Source organism: Silene latifolia, unplaced genomic scaffold (genome assembly GCF_048544455.1).
Source record: "Silene latifolia isolate original U9 population unplaced genomic scaffold, ASM4854445v1 scaffold_122, whole genome shotgun sequence".
NCBI classification, from domain to species: Eukaryota; Viridiplantae; Streptophyta; class Magnoliopsida; order Caryophyllales; family Caryophyllaceae; genus Silene; species Silene latifolia.
The window spans coordinates 714,013-729,438 of record NW_027413128.1 but is presented as its reverse complement, the minus strand read 5'-3'; the positions used below and the strand labels follow the sequence as shown (position 1 = coordinate 729,438).

General features: G+C 41.3%; 1 protein-coding gene across 1 annotated transcript; it reads right to left on the bottom strand.

The window, feature by feature from the left end:
• Positions 1–6,104: 6,104 nt before the first annotated feature.
• Positions 6,105–7,180, bottom strand: LOC141637601 (uncharacterized). The gene is made up of 2 exons (XM_074447090.1): positions 7,101–7,180; positions 6,105–6,591 (listed from the first exon to the last, which is right to left on the bottom strand). Exons 1-2 carry the CDS (start codon positions 7,178–7,180, stop codon positions 6,105–6,107), a joined length of 567 nt encoding a protein of 188 aa, XP_074303191.1.
• Between the last annotated feature and the right edge of the window lie 8,246 nt (positions 7,181–15,426).

Sequence of the window (15,426 nt, the reverse complement as noted above, 5' to 3'; positions counted from 1 at the left end):
GACGCAGGTATTATCTATTCTGTTGGTCATTCCAAGTGGGTGAGTCCAGTGTAGGTAGTTCCTAAGAAAGGAGGGACTACTGTGGTCCGAAATGACAAAAATGAGTTAATACCTACTATAGTAGTAACTGGCTGGCGGATGTGTATAGACTACAGACAGCTGAATGCCGCCACCAAGAAAGATCACTTTCCCCTTCCTTTTATTGATCAGATGGTAGAAAGGTTAGCTTCTCATAAGTTTTTCTGCTATTTGGATGGGTACTCAGGGTTCTTTCAGATCCCTATTCACCCAGATGATCAAGCTAAGACTACTTTTACTTGTCCTCAGGGTGTGTTTGCTTATCGCAGGATGCCCTTTGGTTTATGTAATGCCCCTGCTACCTTTCAAAGGTGCATGATGGGGATATTTTCAGAGTACATTGAGTCTATTATGGAAGTTTTCATGGACGATTTCAGTGTTTATGGAAGTGATTTTTCTAACTATCTGTCTAACCTTGATAAAGTGTTTCAGCACTGCATTGAGGTTAATCTTGTGCTTACTTGGGAGAAGTGCCATTTCATGGTCAACGAGGGAGTTGTCTTAGGGCACTTAGTTTCTGACAGGGGAATAGAAGTTGACAAAGCAAAAGTGGAAGTGATTTAGCAATTACCCCCTCCTGTTAACGTTCAAGGAGTGAGGAGTTTCCTTGGTCACGCTGGCTTTTATCGCCGGTTTATCAAGGATTTTTCAAAAATTGCTAAACCACTTACACAACTGCTACTTAAGGATGCCCCTTTTGTATTTACTGATGAGTGTCTTTCTACTTTTAACAGTTTAAAGCAGGCTTTGGTATCTGCGCCGATCATATAGCCTCCCGGCTGGGATTTGCCGTTTCAGATAATGTGTGATGCTAGTGACTATGCACTAGGAGCGGTGCTAGGCCAAAGGAAAGACAAAGCTTTAAATACAATTTACTATGCGAGCCGAACTCTGGATGAGGCTCAAGTGAAGTACACCACTACTGAGAAAGAGCTGCTAGCTGTGGTTTATGCCTTCGAAAAATTTCGTTCTTATTTGATTGGGTCAGAAGTTACTGTTTTTATTGACCATGCAGCACTGAGGCACCTTCTGGCTAAGGAGGAAGCTAAACCATGGCTATTGAGATGGATACTTCTTCTTCAGGAGTTCGATTTGCAGATAAAAGATAAGAAAGGAGCTGAGAATGTTGTAGCTGATCATCTATCAAGACTGTCACAGCAAGAGGGAGAAGATTCTTTACCTATTGATGATTCTTTTCCTGATGATTCTTTGTTTGCTGTTTTGTCTTCTATTATTAACCAAGATCCTTAGTATGCAGATCTAGCTAACTACGTTGTCAGTGGCACGCTGCCGCCTGACCTTTCTCATCAACAGAGGAACCGTTTTCTGTATAACGCTAAGCAGTATTTCTGCGACGATCCTTATTTATTTAAGGAATGTGCAAACGGTCTCTACAGACGGTGTATTCCGCAGTGGGAGACCAAAGTAGTCCTGGAAGGCTGTCACTCATCCTCTTATGGTGGTCACCATGGTCCATCGCGTATCGTGGCTAAGGTACTTCAGTCTGGTTTTACTGGCCTACTTTGTTTGCTGATGCTAAGGCTTTTGTTTCAGCTTGTGATGCCTGCCAACGATCAGGGAATATTTCAAAGAGACATGAGATGCCACAAAATGGTATCTTAGAGATTGAGGTTTTCGATGTCTGGGGCATTGATTTCCAAGGACCGTTCCCATCTAGTAAAGGTAATAGGTATATTTTAGTAGCTGTTGATTATGTGTCTAAGTGGGTTGAGGCAATTACCTCACCTCATTGTGTTGCCAAAACTGTGATAAAGATGTTTAAAAAGATCATATTTCCCCGATTTGGTGTCCCTAGGGTTGTCATTAGTGATGGGGGAATGCACTTTAAAGAAAAGAAACTAATTTCCATTCTGTCTAAGGTTGGTGTTCAACACCGGCGTGGTTTGGGGTATCACCTCCAAACTAGTGGTCAGGTTGAGGTCTCTAATCGCGAGATTAAAGAGATCCTATCTAAAGTAGTTTCTAAATCACGGAAGGATTGGAGTCTGAAATTAGAAGACACATTATGGGCTTACAGAACTGCCTTTAAGACACCGATTGGTGCATCACCTTATCGGTTATTCTTTGGGAAATCATGTCATTTACCTGTTGAGTTAGAATGTAAAGCTTGGTGGGCAATTCGTGAACTTAACTTTGATCCTAAGTTGTGTGGTCAGAACCGTCTTTTGTAGCTAGATGAATTAGAGGAGTTTAGGCTCAACGCCTATGATAGCTCACACATTTACAAGGAGAAGACGAAGAGATGGCATGACAAAAGAATTTTACCTCGTGAATTCCATGTCGGGCAGAAGGTATTACTGTTTAACGCCTGACTGCGATTATTTCCTGGCAAGCTGAAGTCCAGGTGGAGTGGACCTTATACAGTGTCAGCCGTCACTAAATTTGGATCCATTGACCTAGAAGGTCCCGAGGGAAATCGGTTCAAGGTGAATGGGCAATATGTGAAGCACTATCACGAAGCAAATGAAGCGGACAATCTTGTTGAAGTCTTGTACTTTAACGAGCTTGACGCGCCAGTTAATTGATGCCAGAAATGTCGTGCGGGACCTCTTAAACCTGCGCTTTCCGGAAGGCAACCCGAACTGTTTTGTTGTACTTTTGTTGAACTTATTTCTTTTCCTTCAGCGGTATGTTGAACTTTAATGCCAAACTATGCATCCCTTTGTATTTCCTATGCTTCTTATACGCATTTTGCAGGTGAAGCAACTCGATCGAGTGGTTTTTCTACTCGATCGAGCACTTTTGCTAAGATTTACATTCGATCGAGCAACTGCTATCCTCGATCGAAATGCTGCAAATCACGTTCTCTCGATCGAGTAACATATTCTCTCGATCGAGTGTTTTTGACGCCATTCCTCTCGATCGAACTATTCTGAGTTGTTCGATCGAGCAGATCCTTGTTCCAGCAACTATTTTCTGTCTGATGAGCTGCCGTTGGACTTCCTATGACCTCCCATGTTCATGGTCGGTTTGGGGAGGTCCCTCTTCATGACGTCTTGTAAGTTTTCTGACTCCCGTTATCCTTTTCTCCTTAGTTTGCATTTCTTCCCTTATTTTTGGTACAATGAGGGCATTGTACGGTTTGGTTTTGGGAGGTATGCATCCATATCTGTGTCTGCATGTTTTCTTGCATTTCCGTTTTCACGTTTATTCATTTTCGCATGCATCGTTTAAAATTCAAAAAATTTCACGTTTATTTTGAGTAGGAACGTTTGAACTTTGACGCTACATTGAATCTTTACCTTTGCCCTGCATATTCTTGACATATTGTTGGCATGATATGTGCATAATCTACGAGTTTTTGTTTCCCTCTTATCTGAACGAATAGACTTGACTCATGTATTGGCAAGCTACATTACATTCCGAGGTTAGAGCTTTATAAACTGGTGACATTCATGACCGGTTTCATTTAGGATGTGAGTAGTACTCTCTATAAGGCATGTAACATCAATTTGCATAAGCATGAATCTAGTCTTCTTAATACCTGTATGCATTCGGTCTGTGGTTGGTGACACATGTTAGGAGAGGCAATCCCCTTTATTTCATTTTACCCATGAGCTTCACATAGCCAAATTGCCTGTTTTGTCCCATATAACTACAATCCAAAATTTATCCTACCATAGCCGAGCTAGTAATGGTAGCCTGTTGGGAATGTGTTGTGTCGTGTTTTGGTTAATGTATCCTGTTAAAGGAAGGATGGGTGGAAAAAATGAAGGAGAAAAATGAAAAAGTATTTGAATGAAAAAATTCGGAAAAAAATTGAAAAAGAAATATGAAAAAGAAAGAAAAAAAAAATCATATGCGGAAAAATGAAGAGTGGTATAGATGATTTTTACTCCCATGTCTTATTTGTATCTTATGGGGAGTTGACAAGTTTATGGTGTATTGTGAGTTGAGTGCATCCAATTTGCACTGTTTTGTATTGATATATATTGAGTATGAAGTTGGGATGTAGTTTCAAAATTTGGATCCGTTGTTGCTAGCCTGGCTATTAACTCCACATTTCCAAATTAATTTTAGCCCCTTCTTACCCATTACCTCACTTACCCAAATATAAGTCCTCGGCATGTGTCTTGGTCATTAGTTTGGTTGGAATGCATATGTACGGTTGTAGAGACTTTATTCATGTTAACTGCATGCATGTTCTTATAGGTCGAGTTAGGTGAGTGTCTTTACTTCTTTCTATCTCTTACTTATATACTCACCCTGTGCTTAAATTTGAGTGATGAGCGACATGTGAGAGTCCGATATCTTTGAGTCTTGCAAGGTCGACGGTTCAGTAAGTTTGAAACATTGATTTAATTCGTTTGCACTTATCACTTGCCATCTTGTTAGTTGTTGCATTAAACTGGTTTTGGTGGATGATGTGTAGCTGATGCGTTGGTCCCGTTCCACTGTTTATTCTTAGTTGCATTCATAGTTTGCTTGGGGACAAGCAAAGGTTTGGTTTGGGGAGATTTGATGCGTGTATTTTATATAAGGTTTTTACCTCATTTTTACACGCATTTCTGTACTATTTTACGTGGCATCTAGCTACAAATACCCCCGAATAATCTACTTTAGTTTGTCTTGTGTAAATTGCAGGTACAGAACGGAAAGAAGATAAATCGAGCCTAAACTCGTCCTATTTGCATACATTTATGGAGAACAAGGAATCTGAGCACGAAATCCATCACTTTGAAGACGCGTGAGCTGATTTCGGAAGGTGTCAAAGTGCCTTATGCGCTAATATAGCTCGATCGACCTCTTTTCAGCCGATCAAATGCTTTATCTCTTGGAGTTTCACTCGATCGAGTTGTTTTCATACTCGATCGAGAAGGCCATTATAAGAAGTCCTCGATCGAACGGTTTTTCCATTCGATCGAGAGGAATTGTTGCTTAGTTCCTCGATCGAGTGGTTTAATTCCTCTCGATCGAGATGTTTTATCCCGCAGCTGAGTTTTTACCTTATTTCGTATGGGGTTTGTAATTAGGCTATTAGATTAGGTTTAGCAGTGAGATTTTCGTGTGCTATTTTACACTACAGATTGCGTTACTCTTCTCTCCTCTTCCCTTTTCTCTCTTCTACACTTACTCTAAGCTACTACTCGGAATAAAACCTTATAATCGGTAGTGTATTACTTCTTCTCTTCTTTTATTTTTGCAATTGCTTTATTCAAATCTCTCTTGTTTATTGTTATCATGTTTAATTCATCTTGTCTATGTATGGTTATTGTTAATCCGATAATAATGCATAGCTAATTCTTTTTGCTAAGACTTAGGGGATCCATGATTATGAAGGAATTGTAAATTGATATATTAGGTTTAATGCTTTTGTAGTTTATGTTGTTAATCGCTACATTTACTTTTTTCTGTCTAATTGAGTCGACGCAATTAGTCATTTAATTGTAGTAAACCTTGACCTGGACCGGAAGGTTGGAAAGGGTGAGACTCGTAGCGAACATTAGGGCACCGTAGTGAGTGCGGACGCTAAGCTATTTGTGCTTTAGGGCGAATTAAGATCGGAAGGAGATATTCAGTGCCCCATAGACCATACTTGCATTGACCTGAGACCTAGATTGCTTGACTGAATGATCATGGTGAACCGACTGTCTTAGTTATTTTCTCCTTATTTGCTTAATCCTTATTCCTTTGCCTTTCCCCTCTTCCTTAATCTTATTAGTTTACAACAAACAAATTCAAACCCCCAAATTGGTTACCGTGACAGACTTAGTTAAAGCTGACATTTTCCCATCTCCCTGTGGAGATCGACCCGACTTCCCTAGCTATATTAGTTAGATCCAGTTGGTTATTTTTGATAGGTATACGATTAGCCTGTCATCAGGATTCCTATATTATATTAAGCAAAGTTGGACATATAAATTTTCATAGAGGGTGCACATAGAATTTGATCATATAAGGCAAGCAATTTCATCAGGTAAAGTAGGCAAGAAACACATAGTTTATAAGTTAAAATTTGAATTTTACCTTATCGGGACAGGTTATAGCTGTTTTTATTTCAAGAGCTAAATATGAAATAGTTTCAAGTGAGTTACATTCCAAGACCTTGGGATCATTTCTCCTTCTAAGGTTTGTAGCCTGTATACTCCCTGTCCGATGATGGAGTCTATTAAATATGGTCCTTCCCATGCAGGGGCTAATTTGCCTGCTGATTTTTCTTTTTTGTTTGGAAATACTTTTCGTAGAACAAGATCTCCTTCCTTGAAAACTCTGATTCTGACATTCTTGTTGTAACTTCTAGCTGTTGTTTGTTGATATGAGGTCATCCTGATTCTAGCGGAGTCTCTAAGTTCTTCTGTCAGGGCTAAGTTATCTTGCATCAGGTTGGCATTTGTCTCAACGTTGTTTAGGCTGTATCTTGAGGTTGGTATGTGCACTTCTGCAGGGATGACTTCTTCACCACCATATACCAGAGAATAGGGTGTATGGCCTGTTGACGTCTTTGGGGTTGTCCTGTCTCCCCATAGTACTAGTGGAAGTTCTTCAGCCCATCTGCCTCGTTTACTTTTCAGCTTCTTTTTTAAGCAGTTGATGACTACCTTGTTGCTTGATTCGGCCTGACCATTTTCTTTTGGGTAGCCAGGATTTGAGGTCACTAGGTTGATATTCCATTCGTCACAGAAAGTTTTGGTTCTTTTTCCAATGAACTGGGTGCCATTATCACAGACTATCTCTGAGGGGACTCTATATCTGCATATGATATTTCACCTGATGAAGGATATTACTTCCTTCTCAGTAACCTGCCTGAAAGAATCCGCTTCAATCTATTTGGAGAAGTAGTCAGTCATGGCTAGCATAAACACTTTTTGGCCTGGTGCTACTGGGAGTTTTCCTACTATGTCCATTACCCACTTCATAAATGGCCAGGGTGCAAAAATTGAATGTAGTAGTTCTGATGGCTGATGAATGATAGGGGCGTGTATTTGGCAGGCTTCGCACTTCGCACAATAGTCTAGACAGTCAGCCCTCAGGGTAGGCCAGTAATAGCCAGTCCTGAGTACCTTGCTTGCCAGGCTTCTTCCTCCTTTATGGTTGCCACAATATCCTTCATGAATTTCTTGAAGTACTTGTTTGGCTTCATGTGGTTCGAGGCATCTTAGATAGGGTCCTGCCTGTGATCTTCTAAACAGAGTATTATTAATGATGGAATAAGAAGAGGCCTTAATTTTAAATGCTCAGGCTTCATGCCTGCCCTGAGGTAATATACCTCGCAGGAACCAGTTATAGTAGGGTTTAGTCCAGGAGTCACTATCTTCATTGACAGGACTAACTTGTTCAGGTTTGTTGATAGAAGGTTCAAGTATATGAACAATAGGTATTTTATCAAAAATAGTAGGGGAAAAATTTGAGGCAAGGCTGGCCAAAACATCAGCCTGGGTATTCAAGTCTCTTGGTATTTGCTCAATGTCAAATGAAACAAATTTATCGCAAAGTTTTTTAGCATAATGCAAATATAAAATCATTTTTTCATCCTTTGCTGTATAAGTTCCCTTTATTTGATTTGCAATTAAAAGCGAACTAGTTTTTACCTTTAAGTTTTGAACACCGAGGTCTAGACATACCTTGAGTCCTACTATGAGGGCTTCATATTCAGCCTCATTGTTAGTAGCTTTGAATTCACAACTCACAGCCTGGGCTATAGTGTCCCCTTGTGGCGATTTTAGCACTAATCCTAACCCTGTACCTCTTATAGGATGTGCCATCAGTGAACGGGGTCCACTGTTGGTCAGGGGTTTTATTTTCTAGTTGGTTTACTTCTTTGGCCAAGTCTGATTCTAGGTTAGGGCTGAAATTAGCCACAAAGTCTGCTAAGGCTTGTTATTTAATTGTTGTCCAGGGTTCAAAGGTGATATCATAGGTGCTAAGTTGGACTGGCCATTTGGCCATCCTGCCTGATAGTTCGGGCTTACGCAGACAACTTTTATGGGTAGGTTGGCCTTAACTATTATGGGGTGAGACTCAAAATAAGGACGCAACTTGGCACATGACATGATTAAAGTTAAAACATACTTTTCAAGTAAACCATACCTCATTTCTGCATCTAGTAGACTTTTACTTACGTAGTAGACAGGGTGTTGCCGGCCTTCCAATTCCTTTACCAAGACCGCACTTACCGCGGTTTCAGTGACGGAAAGGTATACTGACAGGGGTTCCCCTTTTTCTGGCTTGGCCAGTAAAGGTGGAGATGAGAGATATAGTTTTAAATCTTGAAAGGCTTCTTCATGTTCAGGGGTCCATTGGAACTGTTTATTCTTTCTGAGTAGGTTGTAAAAAGTTTTACACCTTTCAGATGATCTGGATATGAACCTGTTTAGGGCTGCTACTCTTCCTGTTAATTTTCGAATATCCTTGACAGATTTGGGTGACTATAATTCTAGAATAGCCTTGATCTGTTCAGGGCTAGCTTCTATGCCTCGTTTGGTCACCATATAACCTAGGAACTTCCCTCCAGAAACTCCAAAGTGGCATTTCGCAGGGTTGAGTTTCATGTTGTATTTTTCCAAGATTTGAAATGCTTGTTCCAGGTGCTTCACATGGTCTTGTGCATTCTTGGATTTTATTACCATGTCGTCAATACAAATTTCCATGGTGTCCCCTATCTGATCCTTGAACATCATGTTGACCAGGTGCTGGTACGTTGCCCCTCCATTCTTCAGACCGAATGGCATGGCAGTGTAGCAGTATGTGCCCCGGTCAGTAATGAATGTCGTACTCTCCTGGTCAGCAGGGTACATCTTTATCTGATTGAATCCACTTGAAGCATCCCTGAATGTCAGCATCTCGTGTCCTGCCGTCGCATCTACCATAACATCGATGTGTGGAAGAGGGAATGGATCCTTTGGACAGGCTTTATTTAAGTCGGTGTAGTCTACCCAGACTCTCCACTTGCCGTTCTTTTTCTGCACGACCACTACGTTTGCCAACCATTCAGGGTACATTACTTCTTTGATCATGCCCATATCAAGGAGTTTATCTACTTCTTCATTGATAATAGTGTTTATTTCCGGCAAGCTAAACCAATAATAGAACACAATCTATCCAATTTCTAGCAAAAATAAGCACAAAATCGATTTTCCCCAATTTGAGTTAAGGTTTGTGAAAGTTGATTAAATTGATTAAAATGGATGAATTCAAAGAGAAATGAGATGAGTACTTACTTGGTGATGTCAATGGATGAATAAATCTTGAAATTTGATGAAGGAAATGGTGTTTGCAAGTGATTTAAGTGAAGAAAATATGAAGAAATATGAGAGAAGGGGATGAAGAATACCGTCGGGATGTTAAGAGCATATGAATGATTGATTTTTGCTTTACCCGTCCATCAAATAAAGGCAAAAAAATAAAAAGTTACGACCCCGATCGGGGCCTGGCCACCCTGTGGACATGGCCCACCTGCGTATGTGTAACACCCCCTCATACCAAGGTACCTTACCAGGACTACCCCAGCATGAAAGGTTGTTACCATCTCGGTTTCCCGAGGTTAGTACATATCAAAAGCAACACTCCCAAACACATTTATTAAAGTACGATAAGTGTAAAAGGTTACAATGTTTCTAAAATCCAATAAATGAATATCCAAATGCTAATGACAACAAAACAGAAACTAAGACTCACGATGATGATACTAATCTAGTGTGACGACTCTCCCATGAATGCCCCCAAGCTCACCAAATGCATCACCTGTCACCATCTGCTCACCATCCCCGAATGGATCACCACAGATTTTACAAAACAACAACGGGGTCAGTACTGCTCAATCAAAATAAGACCAGTGCATAAAGTAACCAGCTGATCATCCTCCATCCCCGGTCTCCCGATCTCACACAGTAACCGACTACACACCGAAGTGTGTAGCCCTGCCAAACTACCCATCGCAACAGGTATTCCACGCCGCCAGTGGGGGACCGCAACCAATCCCCACCAAAATCCCGCTCATCAACGAGCGATAACCCTGTCCCTTAATGTGCACATTCCCTCCCGTGACAGGTTCCACAAAGGGCGAACTAGGGCGTGAAGCCACTCCCGCAAGTGACTCCACCACAACCATCAAAAAATCGTCACAACCACCACCACCACAGCAACACTCCGATGATCAGCAGAGAACAGTAAAACACAATACAATCACATTCTTAAATCAATTAACAGTAACTGAGTAGGGAAACCCTACCTAAGCAACAACAGTAGTGAAGGGAATCAAGCAACTAGAATGGCTCCTCTATGAAGTCTTCGCCTAAACAATAATCACATAACACAATCACTGATTGCAAAAACCCAATTCCCCCAATTCATGATTAAAGTCAAACCATAAAAACAACCACCGTTAAACATGGGAATAAAGACTTACCGACGAATAATTAAAGGGTTGAAAGCGATTGCTATGATTTCCACACACACAGAGAGGAGAGATTCGGAGTGATTAGAGCGTCATACGATGATTTAGGTTTTGTAAATTGTGTTTAGAAACTGCTTAACGAAATATATAACGCTCTAATTACTTCCGGATCAAACCGCTGAAATATTACTCGCCAGACCGGATACTCGGTCGAGTATAGAGTATATTCGGCCGAGAATCCTCTACTCGGTCGAGTATTCAGTATACTTGGCCGAGTGTTCCTCGGTAGTAGCCAAACAGACTACACGACACACACTACTCGACCGGGTAGGCCATACTCGGTCGAGTACCAGCCTATAAAATCCGTAGTATTACAGTCTTCCCCCCTTAAAAAGAACTTCGTCCCCGAAGTTCACACTCTACCTAAAACAAACACAACACAACGACCTCCCGACACAACATACCAAACAATATACTAACACAAAACATCACAAAACCCAACTAACCCGACTCAAACTACCCAAAACACACATGCGACCATCTCCTACCCCCCTAAAAAGACAACGGTTATGTCCCCGTAACCAACCATACCTGATAAAAAAGGTTAGGAAAACGCTCTCGCATAGCCTCCTCTGGTTCCCATGTGGCCTCTTCCACATTGTGATTGGACCAGAGTACCCTGAGTAAGATGGTCTCACCATTTCTTGTCTTACGTACTTTGCGGTTTAGAATCTCCTTAGGAACCTCAGCATAGGACAAGGACTCATCAAGCTCGATGTTCTCAACCTCAAGTACATTGTGGACTCTATCCAAAGCTGGTGGCAAAGCTAACCTGTAGGCTACCTCGCCTATTGATGTGAACATTATTTGCGCACATTTAGTCCCCTAATTGAACCTATTTTGCATACTATTATAACATTCCATAGCCATTTTATCCGTCAAATGCTTTCTATTTTGCTTTCCTAGTGCGTTTCGTATGTTTTGTAGGAAAGAAGATAATTAGGCGGAAATTCCCGTCTTTCGTGCATATTTGGAAGCTTATTGATGATGTTGGATGGACTAGTATGAAGAGGAGGCGAGAACTAAAAACTAATCCTACAAGAATAAGAAGAAAGTAAAGAGAAGGATTCTGACGCAGAACCCGAGCGTCCAAAACGTCAAGACGGCCGTCCAAGGTGATAATCCGAGCGTCCAAGCCACGAAGACGCTCGGATTCCTCTACTAAAATCCGAGCGGATTTGCAGAAAGACGCTCGTCCACCCCCTCAAGAATCCGAGCGTCTTCCCCTCCTGGACGGACGGATTGCGGCGTATTCAGCCGAGATGCTCATCTCTCCGAAAAGACTAGCATTTCCTTGCTTAAAACTCAAAAATGTAATTACTAAATTAGCCTTAGTTAACCTAATGAAGCTCTACTATATATACCCCACTTGTAAATAATCATGTGAGGGATCTTAGAAGAGATTAAGCCTCCACATTAGAAATTCCTCTTAGATTTAATTAGGAGTAGATTAGAATAGATTAATCTCAATCTTTCCATAAAATTACATATTAATATTTCCTTAATTATTGTTCAAGTTTATTATGATTGGGTAATTGAAGATTATTGGGTTATTATTGGAGGATTGACAACCCTTCATCAATCAATCAAGTTTCTTCTATTATTCATTGCTTTATTATTTGGATCATCTCAAGTTTGGTATAATTCCTTTACCCTTTAATCTTTATTGTTCATTTCCTCATTCTATTATCATGTTTACATTTGTTGTGATGATTGACACCATTAATGACATGTTTCCCATGATAATGAGTGAGTAGTCTTTTAGCTAGGATTAGTGGGTAATTAGGGGAAACCAACATGGGATTGATTCATGCTTAATCTAATATGTTCACATGATTAAATTGCTTGCTTGTTGTGATGTCAACTTTATGCACATGTTATGTTTGATGAAATGCTAAGCCTATGAATCCTTGCATTTTTACCCATCTCTTATCTACTCAACTTGACTTGTAAGATATAAACCAACTCGAGTCTTGTTAGACCATGCATAGAAGTTGAATAGGAGGAAAGTAAGTCGACTTATAGGTGTTGTACAATCTAATCGATTCGGCTCCGGGACCCAACTCTTTCTATGAACCGTAAGACATAAACCAACTCGGTTCCTCCACAACATTAATTGCTTGCAACTTTGTGAACATGTTTGTATGATCAACTCCCATGAATCCCCTATGAACCCATGACATCCTAGCACTTTTAATCAATTGTTTACATCCTTCCTTTTATTACTTGTTTTACCTTATTGTTTGCATTAGTCTAGACACAACTACAAACCCAAACAAATTGTGACACTAGCATAAATTGAGATAGATAGACTTAGAACCCAAAGCACACCGTCCCATGGATCGACCTCGACTTACCGCTAACTAGTTGTTTGTTGAGTATTATAAATGTGTTTGATTGGATGTGACCCGACGACATCACCCCACATCACCTATGCGATCCAAAATCTTATAAGGACCTATGAACTTCTGGCTCAACTTGCCTTTCTTTCCAAATCTCATCACTCCTCGCATAGGTGACACTTTCAAAAGGACCTTGTCACCTACTGCGAACTCTATGTCTTTGCGCTGCAAGTCGGCATAACTCTTCTGACGATCTTGAGCTGCTTTCATCTTTTGACGAATTAACCGAACTTGCTCAACCATATCCTGTACCAGTTGTGGTCCTAAAACCACTACCTCTAAACTATCATCCCAACAAACTGGACTTCGGCACTTCCGACCATACAAAGCCTCCAAATGTGCCATCCCGATACTAGTATGGTAACTGTTGTACGAAAACTCGATCAGATCAAGCCTGTCCTCCCAGCTTCCCCCAAACTCCATGGCACATGCCCTCAACATGTCTTCCAGGGTCTTGATAGTCCTCTCAGTCTGACCATCTGTTGCAGGATGAAAAGCGGTGCTCATCTTCAAGGTAGTACCCATCAAATCCTGTAGTTCTTGCCAAAACTTGGATATAAACCTCGCATCACGATCAGACACTATATCCTTGGGTATACCATCTAACCTGAACACATTTCTCCTATAACCCAAGGCCAGCTGCATCTTGGACCAAGTACCCTTCATAGAAACAAAATGAGCTGACTTTGTTAACCGATCAACAATCACCCAGATCATGTTATTACCTTGCTGTGACCTAGGTAACCCCACAACAAAGTCCATAGAGATCGACTCCCACTTTCACTCAGGTACCTCCAAGGATTGAATCTTACCTTGTGGTCTCCGCTACTCACCCTTGACCCTCGGACAGGTCAAACACCTAGCCACAAACTCAGCTACATCCCTCTTCATGTTTGGCCACCAGAAAGTCTTCTTAAGGTCTTTATACAGCTTATCACCACCTGGGTGAACCGAATAAGGAGTGCAATGATCCTCTGTCAAGATCACTCTCCTCAAATCTCCATTATCAGGAACACATCTCCCATCAAAACGAACACTCCCGTCTGTGTGGATAGAAAACCTGGAAACTGTACCACTCTCCACTCTAGACTTCCACTCTTGGATCTTAGGATCAAGCTCTTGCTTACTCTTGATGTTCTCAAAAAAATCCGGCTCGATCGTCAAATCCTCGATGGCATCCCCTTTCCTTATCATAAAGATCCCCATCTTGGACATCTCATCCCTCATCTTCAGCAAAGACATAGCTGTACATAGCGAATGAACGCTCTTTCTACTCAGAGCATCTGCAACAACATTAGCCTTACCCTCGTGATACATGATCTCCATGTCGTAGTCCCCGATCAACTCCATCCATCGTCTCTGTCGCATATTAAGCTCCTTCTGAGTGTAGATATACTTCAGAATCTTATGATCTGAAAACACCTTAAAGGTTGCCCCGTAAAGGTAGTGCCTCCAAATCTTAAGAGCAAAAACAACTGCACCCAGTTCTAGATCATGAGTAGGGTAGTTCTCCTCATATGGCTTCAGCTTCCTCGAAGCATAAGCTATAACATTCCCTTCCTGCATCAAAATACAACCTAGACCATTCTTTGAAGCATCGGTATATACTTCAAAGTTCTCACATCCCTCTGGCAAAGCTAGAATAGGGGCTGTGGTCAAACGCTCTTTTAAGGTCTGGAACGCCGTCTCACAACTCTCATCCCAAACAAATATGGTCTCTTTCCTCATCAAAGCAGTCATAGGCCGTGCTATAGTGGAAAAGTCTTTCACGAACCTCCTCTAGTAGCCAGCAAGGCCCAAGAAACTTCGAACCTCAGCAACACTCTTTGGTGATTCCCACTTGGTCACAGCCTCAATCTTGCTTGGATCTACGGATACTCCCTTCTTAGATATCACATGACCCAGAAAAGCCACCCCCTCTAACCAGAACTCACACTTCGATAGCTTGGCATAAAATTGGTTCTCTCTCAGAGTCTGCAAAACTATCCTTAGGTGCTCCTCATGTTCCTCCTTAGTCATAGAGTAGACTAAGATGTCATCAATGAAGACAACCACGAACTTATCCAAAAACGGACTGAAAATCCGATTCATCAGATCCATGAAAGCTGATGGTGCATTGGTCAAACAAAAAGGCATTACCACATATTCATAGTGGCCATAACGGGACCGGAAAGCTGTCTTTGGAATATCCTCATCTGCTATCCTCAATTGGTGATAACCTGATCTCAAATCGATCTTTGAAAACACAGCTGCTCCACTCAGCTGATCAAACAAGTCATCGATCCTAGGCAAGGGATACTTGTTCTTCACCGTGACATGGTTAAGCTCCCTATAGTCGATACATAGCCTCATGCTCCCATCTTTCTTCTTTACAAACAAAACTGGAGCTCCCCACGGCGACACACTTGGCCGGATATACCCCTTGTCTAACAGCTCATGTAACTGTTTCTTCAACTCTGCTAGTTCCTTAGGTGCCATACGATATGGTGCTTTAGATATAGGACCTGTTCCCGGTTTAAGTTCCACGTTGAA